The 15,491-nt window shown below is 34.2% G+C and overlaps 1 protein-coding gene across 7 annotated transcripts in view; it reads left to right on the plus strand.

Moving 5' to 3' along the window:
• NEK1 (NIMA related kinase 1) overlaps window positions 1-15,491 on the plus strand; it is a 239,119-nt gene that overhangs the window by 176,433 nt on the left and 47,195 nt on the right. For 5 of the 7 annotated variants that reach the window (XM_040470858.1, XM_040470824.1, XM_040470864.1 and 2 more), the window contains 2 exons: window positions 9,533-9,721; window positions 13,065-13,185. In XM_040470858.1, coding sequence (XP_040326792.1) covers window positions 9,533-9,721; window positions 13,065-13,185 — 310 coding nt within the window. The remainder of the gene's footprint in view (window positions 1-9,532; window positions 9,722-13,064; window positions 13,186-15,491) is intronic. The other 2 variants (XM_040470831.1, XM_040470849.1) reach the window with 1 other exon arrangement.

The raw sequence follows: 15,491 nt of genomic DNA on the forward strand, positions 1-15,491 counted from the left end.
AACTTTTAGATATCAGTGTTGATATCCACAAAATAACTTTCTAGGATTTTGACTGGGATTGCATTGAATCCACAGATCAAAATGGGAAGGACTGACGTTGTGACACTATTCAGTCTTCCTATTCATGAACATGGAATATGCCTTTACTTAATTTTTCTTTGATTTTTTTATGAGAGTTTTATAGTTTTTTTTCATTGTAGTGTATCTTTATAATATGTGGTTTCCAGTCCTTCCCCTACCCCAATTTGAGGAAAGTGTTATTGAATTATAGTTTTTCTAGTTTTCTCTTTCTTAAGTCTATTTCAGGAACTTCTGTTTGTATTTTTGATATTTTTCATCTTTCTCTGATATCTGCCACTTTCTCTTAAATCCTTTCTATCACTTTTTTCTATTGAATTTTTTCTCTCCTGTTCTCTTTTTATATCTCTTATGACATTATGTGTTTTGTTTATATGGTTTTGTGTTTATTCTAAGATATTTATTTTTAAGATTTTTTTCTTTTTTCCCCTAGTTTTTCTGTAAATCTGTCAACTGCCTCATTTCTGATTACTTTCTCATTATAATTTATATTCTCTAATGTCTTCCATGATGTTCTTAATTTTACTAACAAATTTTTTAGTACGTTATAATTTTAGTTTTTTGGTAGGTTTTAATTTTCTATAGCGGTGGTTCTCAAATGAGGGTGATTCTTCACACAGAAGACATTTGGCATTGTTGGGAGACATTTTTGGTTGTTAACTGGGAAGGGCACTATATATCTAGTGGGTAGAGGCCAAGGAAGCTGGTAAATCTTCTACAGTGCATACTATAACAGGTGCTCTCCAAAACAAATAATTATCTGATCCAGTAATGCCAAAGTTGGGAAACAGCAGTCTTTGAGGACATTATTCTACTTCATACTCTTTTTTTTTTTTCTGATAACTTGTACAGAATTCAACAATGATCCTCTGTTACTTATTTTTATGTGAAATTAGATTTATTAAACTTTTAGGCGCATGAAGTCAAAATAGCTTTTCTAACTTCATAGCCTATTAGGGCTTCCTTTTCGGTTATTTTCATGTAGTGTTTAAAAATTAAAGCCTAGGGGTCCCTGGGTGGCTCAGTTGGGTAAGTGTTCTGACTCTTGGTTTCAGCTCAAGTCATGATCTCACATTTTATGAGTTTGAGCCCCACATTGGACTCTGTGCTTACAGTTTGGAGCCTGCTTGGGATTCTCTCTCTCTCTCCCTCTCCCTCTCCCTCTCCCTCTCCCTCTCCCTCTCCCTCTCCCTCTCCCTCTCCTTCTCTCCCTTTCTTTGCCCCTTCTGCATGCTCTCTCTCTCTCAGAATAAATAAATAAGTTTAAAAATTTAAAATAAAAATTATTGCCTTGTAGTTTCTGAGCTCTTCTGTCTTTGTTCCTTTCCCCCACTTTTCTCTTTCCTTTGTTTCTCTTATACCTGCACAGATCAATTTGGATTCTCCTTCCAGCAATTTCTTCAGAGTCTGAGGCTTTGTTCTAGGAGGGAGCTTTAGTTGGTTAGTTTTCAGAATTGTTAGGACCCAGACTTCTCCCACCCTTTCTGACCTCCCCATTGACCCTTTCCATTTACTTGCAAATTAAAATGTGTAAAAATTATTCCCATTTCAGCTGCTTTTCTTAAATTGACCCATCATGCTTGCTTGTAAATACCTGCTGTCTCTTTTGGGGGTTCTTCTGACTTGGGGCCTCTTAAGTGCCCTACTGTTTTCCTCTTTTGAACAGATGCTTTTACTGAGTCTGGAGGCTGTCAATGATTTGTCCCCATTCATATGTACTTGGGGGTTTGTGAGGATACCTTGTCGCCTAGATTTGGTTTAGATGTTATTCATGGATATATGGTTTTGCTATCCTGATTTTTTCTGTTTTGTGCAGGAATTCAGGGAAATAAAACAAAACAGCATTCTTTGCTCTCTTCCCAGATTTCTTCATTTGTCTTTAAATACTTGATCCATGTATGATGTTGCTGTAAAACTTTTTCTCCCATTTGACTGTTCCTTCCTACAACCACTGCCAGGGAAAATAATTCATAAGAGATTCTCACTTATGATTTTCCCTTTTTGGTAAGGTGCTTGTAGTGTTTGGGTATCAAGGTTTTTTCTGACCTTACAAAACAATTGGGGAATATTCCCTTTTTCCCTGTTTTCTGGAAAACTTTGTAAAAAATTATTACTTTTTCCTTGAGTATTTGGAAGAATTCAACTATGAAGCCATAAGACTGTGGAGTTATCTCTGTGAAAAGATTTCAATTATGGATTTAATTTATATTGTAATTTCTTTTGAATATTTAGATTATTTGCAAATATTTTGCATTTAATTTGCTGACATTTTGGAGTGTTTCTAGTTATCTTTTTGTTATTGCTTTCTAGTTTCATTGTATTGTGATTACAGAACATCATACTGTGCATAATTTTCATCTTGAAATTTTTGAGACTTGCTTTATCACCCAATGACAATCTGTTTTGACGTTTCATGTATACTTGAAAAGTTATTCAGTATACTTGTATGTATGTATGTTCTTTGTCAAGTTGTTTGTTATATGAAAGTCTTCTATATTTTTACTGATTAATTTCATCTGGTTATTGTATCAGCTACTTAGAGAAGAATGTGAAAATCTCCAATTGTATTTGTGGATTTGTTGTTTTCTCCTTTTAATTCTATACATTTTTGCTACTTGTTATTTAGTGCATATCAATTTACATTGTTGCAGTGATTGTTTAGATTGTTGCATTATATTGTTTAGGTGATTGCATTGACTCTTGTATACATCTTCCTGTTGTATTGACCATTTTTATTATTATGACTTCTCTTTTTATCTCTAGTAACATTACTTCTTTTAAAGTCTACCTCACATTATATAGCTACAGCATTTTTTTGGTTAATGTTTGCTCATTATGTTTTTTCTGTATCTTCTTCTAATTTCTCTGATTCCTTATGTTTTTCTGTGTCTTGTATCTCAAATCCAGGCTGCCCATCTTTGTCTTTTAATCTTGATTGTTTAACTTATTCATGCATAATGTAATTACTGATATGGTTTGCTTTTTAGTCTGTGTAGCAATCTCACAATGTTTTTTATATGTCTCATTTGTACTTTGTTTCTTTATTCTTGTATTTCATTTTTTATTCCCCTTTTTGGACTAACCAAGTATTTCATTTTTCTCTTCTGTTTTTAATTATATAGTTTTCATTTGCTCTTTTGTTGTGATCCTAGATGACAAATTCTATCCTTAATTCTACCGTAATGCTAATTCACATGTACCTTAATTTAGCATTTATATTGTTTCTCAAACCATGTATGAGCCTTTTAACAATATTACTCTATTTATCCCTTCTAACTCTTTTGCTTATTGTCATCATATACTTTAATAATCTTATATAGCTCATAATGCAATATTATTAAGCTAAGAAATCAATATTCTTTTACATTTACCCATATTTTATTCTTTACAGGGTTCTTTATTCCTTCCTGAAGTTACACACTTCCATTTGATATCTTTTTCCTTTGAACTGCCTTTAGTATTTCCTGTAGTGCAGATATGCCCTGTATAAATTCTCTCAACTTTTGTTTATCTGAAAAGATCTTTATTTCACCTCTATCTTTAAGGATCATTTTCAGTGTATACTAAATGCTAAGTAGGTAAGGTTTTTTTGTTTCGTTGGTTGGTTTTGGGTTTTTTGTGGGGAAGGGGAGGGTGGGCAAGGGGATTGCTTTTGCTTTATTTTGTTCTTTGCATTTTAAAGATGTTAGTATATTTTCTTTTGGCATCCACAAATATATGTCATTTGTGTGTCTTATTTTTGTTCCTTATTTTGTTCCTATGTTTTTCTTCAAGCTTTTTAAATATTATGTCTTTGATTTTCAACAGTTTTACCATGATATGTGTAGATGTAGTGTCCTTTGTTTTTAACATGCTTTGGGTTATTTCAATTTGGGGGAGCCTGTATGCATTAGATCTTTCTATATTGCTTCTTCCCAATTCTTTTTCTTTGCCTTTTTGGACTTTAGTTACACAAATATTAGACCTTTTGAATTCATCATGTTTGTTATTGCTCTGTTCTGGTTTTACACATTTTCTTCCTTTTTGCTTTACTATGAATACAGGTATACCTCTGAGATATTGTGGGTTCAATTCAAGACAACCACAGTAAAAGCAAATAACACAATAAAGCGAGTCTGATGAGTTTTTTGGTTTCCTGATGCATATAGAAGTTATGTTTATACTATACTATGGTCCATTAAGTGCATAATAGCATATTCTAGAAAAGCAATGTACATACCTTAATTTAATAGTGTTTTATTGCTAAAAAAAATGCTATCATCTGAGCTTTCAGTGAGATATCACTGATCACAGATCACTGTAACAAATATAATAATAATGAAAAAGTTTGAAATATTGCCATTACCAAAATGCAGCAAAGACACAAAGTGAACACATGCTATTGGAAAAGTGGCGCTGACAGACTTGCTCATGCAGGGTTGCCATAAACCTTCCGTTTATAAGAAAATACAGTTATCTGCAAAGTGCAGTAAAACAAGCTATGCCAGTATTTCTACTGATCTGTCATTTCACTAAATCTGTCTTCTGTGTTCTCTAATCTTCTGCTGTCTTCTCAGTAAATCCAGTGAGTTTGTCATATCAGATATTGCATTTTTCTTTCTTTTTAAAATTTTTTAATGTTTATTTATTTTTGAGAGATTGAGAGAGAGACCAATCCTGAGCAGGGGAGGGGCAGAGAGAGAGACACAGAATCTGAAGCAGTCTCCGGGCTCTGAGCTGTCAGCACAGAGCTGGTGTGGGACTTGAAGCCACGAACCACAAAATCATGCATGACCTGAGCTGAAGTCAGATGTTCAACCGACTGAGCCACCCAGTGCCCCATATATTGCATTTTTCAATGTTAGAATTTCCATTTAATATTCTTTTATAGATTTCAGTTCTCTGTTGAAAATACCCATAGATTTAGCCATTTGGCCCATCTCTTCCTCTGTTTTCTTGAACATAAGCATAGGCTTATCATGTTGGTTTCTTTAGGATTATATTGAATATACACATTGGAGGAAATTGATATCTTTACTATATTCACTTTTCCAGTCCATGACTATTTATATCCTCCTATATATCTAAATCTTTTATTTCTCTCAACAGTAGGTTATAGTTTTCTCCATAGAGGTATTTTATATATCTTGTTAGATAATTCCAAAAATTATATAATTTTTGATGCCATTGTTTTATTCATCTGTTTTGAAATTTTACTTTATAACTGTGGCTCATGTATAAAAGCAGAAATATAATTTACTTTTGTATATGACTTTATATTCAGCAACTTTGCTTAAGTTCCTTCATTAATTCTAATAATGTATTGGTAAATTCTCTTGTTATTATTTTTGTAAACCCGTAATATTATGTTTTATTTGGGGCACCTAGGTGGATCAGTCGGTCAAGTGTCCCAACTTGGTCTCAGGTCATGATCTTGTATGACCTCTTGAGTTTGAGCCCCACATTGGGCTCTGTGCTGACAGCTTGGAGCCAGGAGTCTGCTTCAGATTCTGTGTCTCCCTCTCTCTCTGCCCCTCCCCTGCTCATGTCTCTCTCTCTGAAAAGTAAATAAACATTTTAAAAAACAGTTATTTTATATTTTACAATTCTTACACTTCTTATGCTAAGACTTCCAATAGAATGCTGAATAGAGAAGTGCCATGGTCTTGACTCAGGAGGTAAATATATCATATTAGCTCAAGTCTTTTATTTAAATATCCATTGTATTGGGGTGCCTGGGTAGCTCAGTTGGTTGAGCATCTGACTTTGGCGAGGTCATGATCTTGTGGTTCGTGAGTTCGAGCCCCACGTCAGGCTCTGTGCTGACAGCTCAGAGCCTGGAACCTGTTTCAGATTCTGTGTCTCCCTCTCTCTCTCTGCTCTTCCCCCACTCATTCTCTGTCTCTCTCTCAAAAAATGAATAAACATTAAAAAAAATCCATTATAAGATTAAGGAATTCTCTTCTAGTCTTGTTTTATGAAGAGCATTAAACTTAAACTCTTTTTCTGAATCAATTGAGATGATTGTATGATTTTTCTTCTTTATCATATTAACGTGGAAAACACCGTTGATTGATTGTCAAATAATAAACAGGTTTTGTCAGTATTAATCACTTTTTTTGTTGTTCCCAGTCTTATAAATGGATTTCATTGTAATTTTCTGATTGTAGTTAATTCCCTTGTCATATTCTTCTGGCCATTTTGATTTGCTTCTTTATAAATTGTATTTATATTCTTTGCCCTTTTTATATGGCATTGCCCATTTTTTTTGTGTGTGAATTTTTATCTGGGATAGATAATCTATATCTAGTATATCAACACAGGTTTTTCCCACATGCTGCTAATTAACTTATGCTTTTTTTGGCCATAAGGATTTTTTTTTAATATTCATGCAAATATGTCTTTTTCTTTATATCATCTGAATTTTCTTTAATGGGTCAAAAGGTTTCCAAATTTTTAAATCCTTTAGATAGACAACGCATGCATGTGAGTATGCATTGGCACTCACACACATGCATGACACTTAATCTAATTGGAAATCTAACATTTTTCTGGATTATTTTTTTGATAGTTACTATTCAAACGAATTTTATTTTATTGGGTATTTTGATTAGAATTAAATTTGGGGCACCTCGGTGGCTCAGTCAGTTGAGCCTCTGACTGTTGGTTTTGGCTCTGGTCATGACTTCATGGTTCGTGAATTCAAGCACCATGTCAGGCTCTGTGCTGACATCACGGAGCCTACTTAGGATTCTCTCTCCCTCTCCCTCTCTCTCTCTCTCTCTCTCTCTCTCTCTCTCTCTCTCTGCCCCTCCCCTGCTTGTGCTCCCTTTCAAAATAAATAAATAAACATTTAAAAAAAGAATCATATTAAATCTATATATTGATTTTTGGAATGTTATTTTTATGCTATTCAAGAATTTAAGTATGTCTTAATCTTTGCGCCATCTTGTTCTGTGTTTGTCAGTAACATTTTGTTTTCTTCATTTAAGTTCTTACAGCTTTTTCAGTAAATTGATTCTTGTGCAATGTGTGTAGTTTTGTCTTTATTATGGATGACATTTTTCCTATTTCCCTTTCTGAGTTTTTATTTCTAGTTTATCTTTTTAAAATTTTTAAATGTTTATTTATTTTTGAGAGAGAGAGAGAGAGAGACAGAGACAAAGTGTGAACTGGGGAGGGGCCAATAGTGAGGGAGATACAGAATCCAAAGCAGACTCCAGGCTCTGAGCTGTCAGCACAGAGCCCGAGGTAGGGGGACTCAAACCCATGAACTATGAGATTATGACCTGAGCCGAAGTCAGATGCTTAACTGACTGAGCCACCCAGGAGCCCCTATTTTAAATAAAGCGATTCTTTCTTTCTCTGTGTCTATCAATGTAAAATTTTATATGCAGACACCTCACTGAATTATTTTTTTAAATACATTATTTCCTTTGACATTTTAGATCTTCCAAATGTGTGGGTAATATCATCGTTGATAAGAACTAGTGTTTTTTATCCAATATTCTATTTCTTTTCCTTCTTACTACATTCATTAGGCATTCGAAAGCAATCTTTAATAATGACGCTAACTGGCATCCTTGTTCCTGATTTTAGTAGACATGATTTTATAGCAGAACAGTAGCTGAATGAGCAAAAACACAGATGTGACCTCTATCACAATTTGTTGATGAGGCATTGGTATAGGGAAGATATTCAAAACATGAGCAACACTATAGTTTTGTTCTTGATTGACTAGGAAGAAATACAAGGTAAAATAACTGAAATACACTCATACACAACTTGTTTTCCTAAGGAAGTTAACCGAAATAGGCACAGTTCCTGGTATTCTGGTGTTATGGTAGGACTACCAGCAACACAAAGTGTCCACTTAACTTTAGTGATAATGATTTGAAATTGAGAACAGTAAGCCAGACTCTTTTTTCCCCCACTTATTTCAGCCATGTATGTGCAAACATAATACACAGAAAATTGAATATATAAGGGGTTGGGATTTCTCCATGTGGGTAAAATGAGTTGAAGATACATGTCAGAAAGTGGGTTTTACCATAAGAGACTCTTAAAACCTGAGAATAAACTGAGGGTTGATGGGGAGAGGGGGCATGGTGGGAGGGAGAGGAGGGTGAGTGATAGGTATTGAGGAGGGCATCTGTTGGGATGAGCCCTGGGTGTTGTATGGAAACCAGTTTGACAATAAATTGCATATTAAAAAAAAAAAAAGAAATAAATATAAATGATTATATATATATATATATATATACACACACATATATATATATACACACACATATATATATGTGTATATAAAAAAAAGAAAACTTAAAATGCTTGTATATATATATATATATATATATACACACATATGTGTGTATATAAAAAAAACTTAAAATGCTTATATATATATACACACACACACATATATATATATATACACACACACGTATGTATATGTGTGTATATATATATGTAAACATTTCTATATGTTTCTATAGTATCAGGGCATTGTAGGTTGGGTAACATTTTTAAAGTTGGGGTAGTAGAGGGAGATAAATAGAAAAATAGGATGTTAGAGGGTGGAATATTTAACACTGAAAATTTTGAGGAGATAAATGGAAAAATAGGATGTTAGAAGGTAGAATATTTAACACTGAAAATTCCTCATTAGAGAGGAATTGAGAGGCCCAGACTGGAAGGATTCTTGATGGAACTCCAGCAATCAACTAAATTAGTTAAGAAAGAATTAGTGTTGGGGAGATCTCCTGACTATGAGCTAGAAAGTAACGTCTTCAAGGAATGAATGAGAGTGACCTGTTTGTCTTATAGATAATTGCAATAAGTTGTTCTGAGGTAAATCCATTCTCTCCTGGCATCAATTAAAAGTATGGGGGGGGGGGGGTGCCTGTGTGGCTCAGTCAGTTAAGTATTCGACTTCAGCTCAGGTCACGATCTTGCAGTTTACAAGTCCGAGCCCCACATTTGGCTCTGTGCTGACAGCTCAGAGCCTTTAGCCTGCTTCAGATTCTGTATCTCCCTCTCTCTGTGCTCCTCCCCCTCTTATGCACTGTTTGTTTCTCAAAAATACATAAAAACATTAAAAAAAAAGTTTTAAAAAAAAGTATGGGGAATTTCTGAGCAATTGGAAGTAGTTAGCAATTACCAGAAACAAATAAAAGCAATTTGTTAATGATTTAAAATACAACATTTTGGTCCATAAATATTAGTTTCACCAAAAGGAGAGAGAAAGTAAACTATATGTTACTCACCCTAAACATCATTAGGTATAATTAAAATGAAATTTAGCTATCACATGCCTAATCATTTATCAATTTTTATACATAACCGTTTACTCAGTAATTATTTATTTGTTGTAAGAATGAGATTTTTGAATTTTGCTGTAAATGCTGTTACAGGTAAAATTCAAGTTATTTTGAGAATGTAGCATGATTTTTCTTTTTTGTTGTTGTTGTTTCAGAGATTTCTCCTGAAAGGGAGAAGTACAAACCTTTAATTACTGGAGAAGAAAAAGTAAAATATATTTCACTTGAAATGAATCCATCAGCTACTGTTGATTCTTCTGTTGAAACAAACAGTCCAGAGTTTAATGAGGCATCTCCACAGACGTCACTGAAACCAGAAGGAAATGTGGATGGTATTTTAATAGGTCAAAATGAGCTGTATTCAATTTAATAATACCTTAATTTCTTCTATATAAACAGGTCTTTATAAGCAAATCATCAAAACATGTGTATATGTTTGGGTGATTCATCCCAAATTAGGTTCATGTTTTTCTATGTTTAATAACTGGTGGATTTTTAAACGCTGCATAATAAATCACCCCAAAACTTAGTGTTAAAACAACAATGATTTTATTATATCTCATTATTTTGTGTATCAGGAGTTGAGTCAAGGCTTGACTAACCTAATTTTTGTAATTCATGTACTTTTATCTCTGGTATCACTTAGTGGTATTTAGTCAGCAACATGGTCTGATGGGTTCAAGATGGCTTCACTGTTGTCTTTGCAGATATGGCTGGAAGGCTGTGTTAAGACTGCCCCCCCTCCGCTCTTCATGTAGTCTCCATACCTTTTGCATATGCTCTTTCCAGCAAGGTAGTCTGACTTTTTATATGGTGGGCCAGGGCTCACGGATACTAGGCAAAAGCTATTTGAACTTTTAAAAGCTAATCTCAACTGGCACAGTATCACTTCTGCCACTTCATTGGTCAGAGCAGTCACAAGGCCAGCCTAAAGCCACACGGAGATGAAGCACTCTTCAAATTAAGAGTGTTAAATAATTTGCAGCTGTTAATATCCCATAGTCTGCCACTAGCCAAAAATTGTTTACATTTTCCCTCACATGCACAATGCACTCACCCCTTCTTAAAGCCTCATCTTATTATTTAAAGGGCTTAAAGCCTGGGGGGCATCTGGGTGGCTCAGTCAACTAAGCATCCAACTCTGGATTTTGGCTCAGGTCATGATCTCATAGTTTGTGAGATCGAGCCTGATGTCATTCTCCATGCTGCAGAGCCTGTTTGCGATTCTCTCTCTCTCTCTCTCTCTCTCTCTCTCTCTCTCTCTCTCTCTCTTTCTCTCTCTCCTCCCACCCCTTGGTCTCTCACTTTTTCTCAAAATAAAGAAATAAACTGTAAAAAAAGGTTGGGAGCTCAAAGCCTAAAGATGTTATCCAAGTCAGGCCTATATAGAGATGAGTTTTCTTGGGTATAAGTCTTTGAGTATAGTTACTCTTAATCTGAAGACCTATAAGCAAAAAAGAGAAGTTACTTGCCTTCTATATATCTAACATTCAGTATTGAAAGAAAAATAGAGACTACTTTTCACAAATGAGGAAAATGGGGGACACATATCAATCATTGGTCCATAGAAATTCTGAAAGGCAGCCAGGCGTAGCAATTTAGCTTGCTTTCTTTGCACCAAAGTTGGTGCCCTCAAGGGCTTTTCTAAACTATCTTTCTTTCCTTTGCAATCCAAGCTGATGGTGTTTCTGCAAGTTGAAAATTAGTAATTTTGTGGGTTTTGTATGAATGATATCGACATTCACTATATTTGACCACTCTTCTTTTTTTTTTTTCTTCCTTCTTTCCTTATTTTCTTCTTCCTTCCTTTCTTTTCTTCTTCCCTTTTTCTTTGGCCCCTCTCTTCTTTCAGTTGCCCATAGGAAGCTGTGAGACAGTGCTGTTGAGATTCTTAAAAATCCTTTTGTCTAACAAAGAGAGTCTGGGAAGCATGCCTTTAAATCTTTCTGTGCCATAACAGAAGGTCTTACGTCTATACACTTGACTTCATCTTTGCCCTGAGACCACATTTTACTGCCCTGAATTCAGTATTTGTTTTGAGGCCATGTTTTCCCGTAAGCTCCTGTTGCCTGGAAGGAATTAACTTGGGCTTTCTCTTCTAAATTGTTGCCATAAACTAAATAGTTCTTTCTTCAATTAATCTCTGTCTTCTTGAGCTTTATCAGAGGCTACTGAAGAAGCTAGTTGACATTTTTAATATTCTGCTTAGATAGCACCATAGCTAGATCATTAAATCTCTTTGGTATATTTTCTATCATCATTGTTATTGTAAGTACCAAATTTTCTGCCACTGTATAACAAGAATCTCCTTTTCTCTAGCATCCAGAAATTTTTTTCACTGTCCAGTCTCTCATCAACAGTCTCCTCTTGAAGCACTTATAACTTCTGCCTGCTGCCAAGTCCCAAAACCAGTGCACATGTTTTAAGCTTTTGTTGTGTTAGCACCCTATTGTCAGATACGAAATTCTGTTTCAGTTATCTGTTCCTGCAAAACAAATTATTCCCCAGACTTAATGGCTTAAAATAACTAATTTTATCTCATGCTTTAGTGGGTTAGGAATTGGGAAAGTTCTTTCCCATGTGGCATCATTACCACTCAATGCTATTCACCTGTCAGCTGGACTTATGCAGGAAGGGGCAAGATGGTGTCATTCCCATGCATGGTGTCTTGGCAGAGCTCACCTGGGCCTGTTTAGGTGGTTCCCTCTCCTTATTTTAGTCTCAGGAACTTGCCATGTGGTCTTCCCAGAATAAACTTCTTTCATGGTGGCTTGCAGAGTCCAGTGCAGAAGCTGCCAGTTTTCTTGAAGACTAGAGCTGAAACTGGCATAGCAACATTTCAACTATACTCAATTGGTTAAGACCATCACAGTGCCAGACCAAATTCAAGGGGAGGGGAGGTAGAGGCCCCTTCTAGATGAGAGGAATGTTAGACCTTGCTAGATGTGTAACCATCTTGAACTCACCACAGTAACTTAAATAGTTTTACTTAATAGAAGTATAGTTAGTAGGTACCTTATGCCTTTTATTAAAAACAACAACAGCAACAACAACAACAACCAAAACCCTGTTAGGCATATAATAGAGGCTATACAGCTTAGTGCAAGTTGGCAAACATTGTCTACAAAGAGCCTTAGGCTTTGAGGGCAATACAATCACAAATCTAGTTTGTAGAATAAGTCATATTGGTATGACTTAAGGTACTAATTAATAATTATTCACTGAAAAATAAAAGATTTTTTCCCCAAGTGCTTACCTCGTACAAGTAAGCAAAAAAAATAATCATTTGAATAAAGGATAAAAACTTTAAGGATTGGCACAATATCAATTATCTTTTAGGACAAGCTATTTGGAAACTTTAAAAATAGAGAATGAAAGATGACCGGGATTCCAGGAAAAAAGAGAGGGTGATGGTGGCTTAAACAAGAGCATTGAGAATCTGAATTGGAGAGGAAAAAGAGAAATCAACAAATGAAGACAGTAACTTTTCTCATTAATATTTACTGTAAGAAAATATCAACCAGGAGTTAACAAGATTAAAGATCTACAGATAAAATATTTAATTTTTTGTTATAATTAGTATGTTAGCCTAAAATTAGGTAGTGATCATTTGTAGAAAATTTATACAAATTTCTATATATGGATTTTGCTTTGAGACATGTTTATTGTTATGTTTTTGCTTTTCAGAACCTGATGGCTTGGAAACAGAAGTTCTACAAGAGCCAGATGAAGCAAACAAAAATGGTAGCTTGCCATGCACGATTATTGATGTATGGATTAGTGAGATAAAAGATACAAAGGAAACTGAGTATGTTACCTCTTTTTCCTTACATTTCAAAATGTGGGTCCCTTTTGTAATACCTTTATCTAAACTACTGTAATAACCTAATACTGCCTTGTATCCTATTATTATAATACCTTATAAATAATTTAATATTTGGAAAAGTATGACACTCAAGTGGTTCAGAAATCAAGTATATAAAGTTATAGAGAAAAAAGTCTGTTTTCCTACTCTGTCCTCATCCAGCAAATTCCCATTGTCTCCTCCTTCCAGATATTTTTAATCTATACAAAGCAAAAGTGTATAGTCTCTCTCCCTTTTAAATAAAGTTGCTAGTATAATGGATACAGTACTTTCACCTTTTTTACTTTTAGTCAGTAACCTGGGAATTTTTTCATATTAATACGTAGAAAACTTCATCTTTTTTTCTTATTTTATGGCTACTTGGTATTCCCTTGTATGGATATACCACAACTCAATAAGTTTTCCACATTAATTGTTATTCTACACTAATTGATCTTGCAAATGATGTTGCAATGAATAACCTTTTGTGTATATATCATGTAGGATAGATACATAGAAGTATAATTGCTGGGTCAGTTGTGTTTTTATAAATTGCATTTGTAATTCATTTATTGTTCTTCCCAGGGTTTGTACCAACTTACATCCTCAGAAGGAATGTATGAAACCTCCCATTTCCCATTTCCCCTAGCCTTGCCAAACTTAGTATCAAAGTTTTTTATTTTTGCCAATCCGATAGGTTAAGAAATCATATCTTAGTTTATCTCTTATTATTGGTAAAGTGAGCACATTTTTTCAAATGTTTAAATTTCATGTGTATTTCCTTTTCCGTGAGTTCTCTGTATATATCTTTAACCCATTTTAAAAATTTGGTTGTTGGTCTTTTATAAATTAGTAAGAACTCATTAAATATCAGAAATACTTGCTGTGGTTATTATGTGAGTTGCAACACTTTTCCCCCTGTTGACCATTTATATATATATTTTTTTGCCATGCAGAAGTTTGTTGTTTGTTGGTTTGTTTTAGTTGTCATGTTTACCTGGATTTTAATAATCATTCAGAAATACTTGGTTCTTTCTAAGGTTCTCAAGAAATTTTTCAATCTTTTTCTCTAGTACTTTTACATGGGCACTTTTTACATTTAAATCTTTGATCTATTTGGAATTTATCCTGGTGTATGGATTTAGTTTTTCTTCCAGATGGCTACCCAGTTGTCCAATTCCATTTATTAAAAAGTCCATCTTTCCTGCACAGATTAAAAATGCCACTTTTAATATGTACTAAACTATCTTAATTATTTGAGCTGTTCTTATGCTTTTTTCCCCCTATTCCATTGATCTGTCTTTATTTTTTCTCCATTGGTCTTTATACAATGTGCTGGTACACACTATTTCAGTTAAAATGTAAAATATATTTTAAGATCATTTAAGGCTAATTCCCTTTCATTGTTTTTCTTTTTTGGTTTTCTTGGCTATTCTTGCTTGTGTCATATTTCATTTGAATTTAGAATTTACTAAATTTCACCCACTTTCCCCTAGGAAAAAATACCACTTGGTATTTTAGTGGGGTGTTAAATTCATAAATTAATGTAGGGAAAATCAACTGTTGTTTTCTTCCTGTCCATGAAGAACATGATAGAAGTTTTGAGTATTTTTATAGTTTCCTTCATCTAGGTTTTACGCTTTTATTGGTAAGCTTGTTACTAGATAAATTATCTTTTGTTTGGTGTTATAAATGGTCCCTATTCTTCTATGAGATCTTGTAACTAGAAAGTTGTAGATTTCTTTACATTGATTTTGTACCCCACTATTGTTCATGATAGATTTTCAGTTGAATCTTTTGCTTTTCTCAGATATATAATCATATGAAAAAAGTGATGATTTCATGTCTTTCCAATTTTTTTAACACTATTTTTTTTCTGTAATTGTCTTTGTATCTTTTATACAATGTTAAATATTGGGAATAGGGGGTATCTGTGTGTTTTTCTTGACTTTAGTGAAGATGATTCTGTTGTGAATCCTCATTAGGCATAACTATACTTTTTAACTGAGATAGGTATCAATATTTTATTGATTTAAAAAAAATTTTTTAATGTATTTATTTTTGAGACAGAGAGAGACAGAGCATGAGCAGGGGAGGGGCAGAGAGAGAGGGAGACACAGAATCAGAAGCAGGCTCCAGGCTCTTAGCTGTCAGCACAGAGCCTGATGTGGGGCTCGAACTCACGGACTGTGAGATCATGACCTGACCTGAAGTCGGATGCTCAACTGACTGAGCCACCCAGGCTTCCCTATTTTATTGATTTTTTAAAA

This window comes from Herpailurus yagouaroundi, unplaced genomic scaffold (assembly GCF_014898765.1).
Source record: "Herpailurus yagouaroundi ecotype Mexico unplaced genomic scaffold, PumYag 28, whole genome shotgun sequence".
Lineage (NCBI taxonomy): Eukaryota > Metazoa > Chordata > Mammalia > Carnivora > Felidae > Herpailurus > Herpailurus yagouaroundi.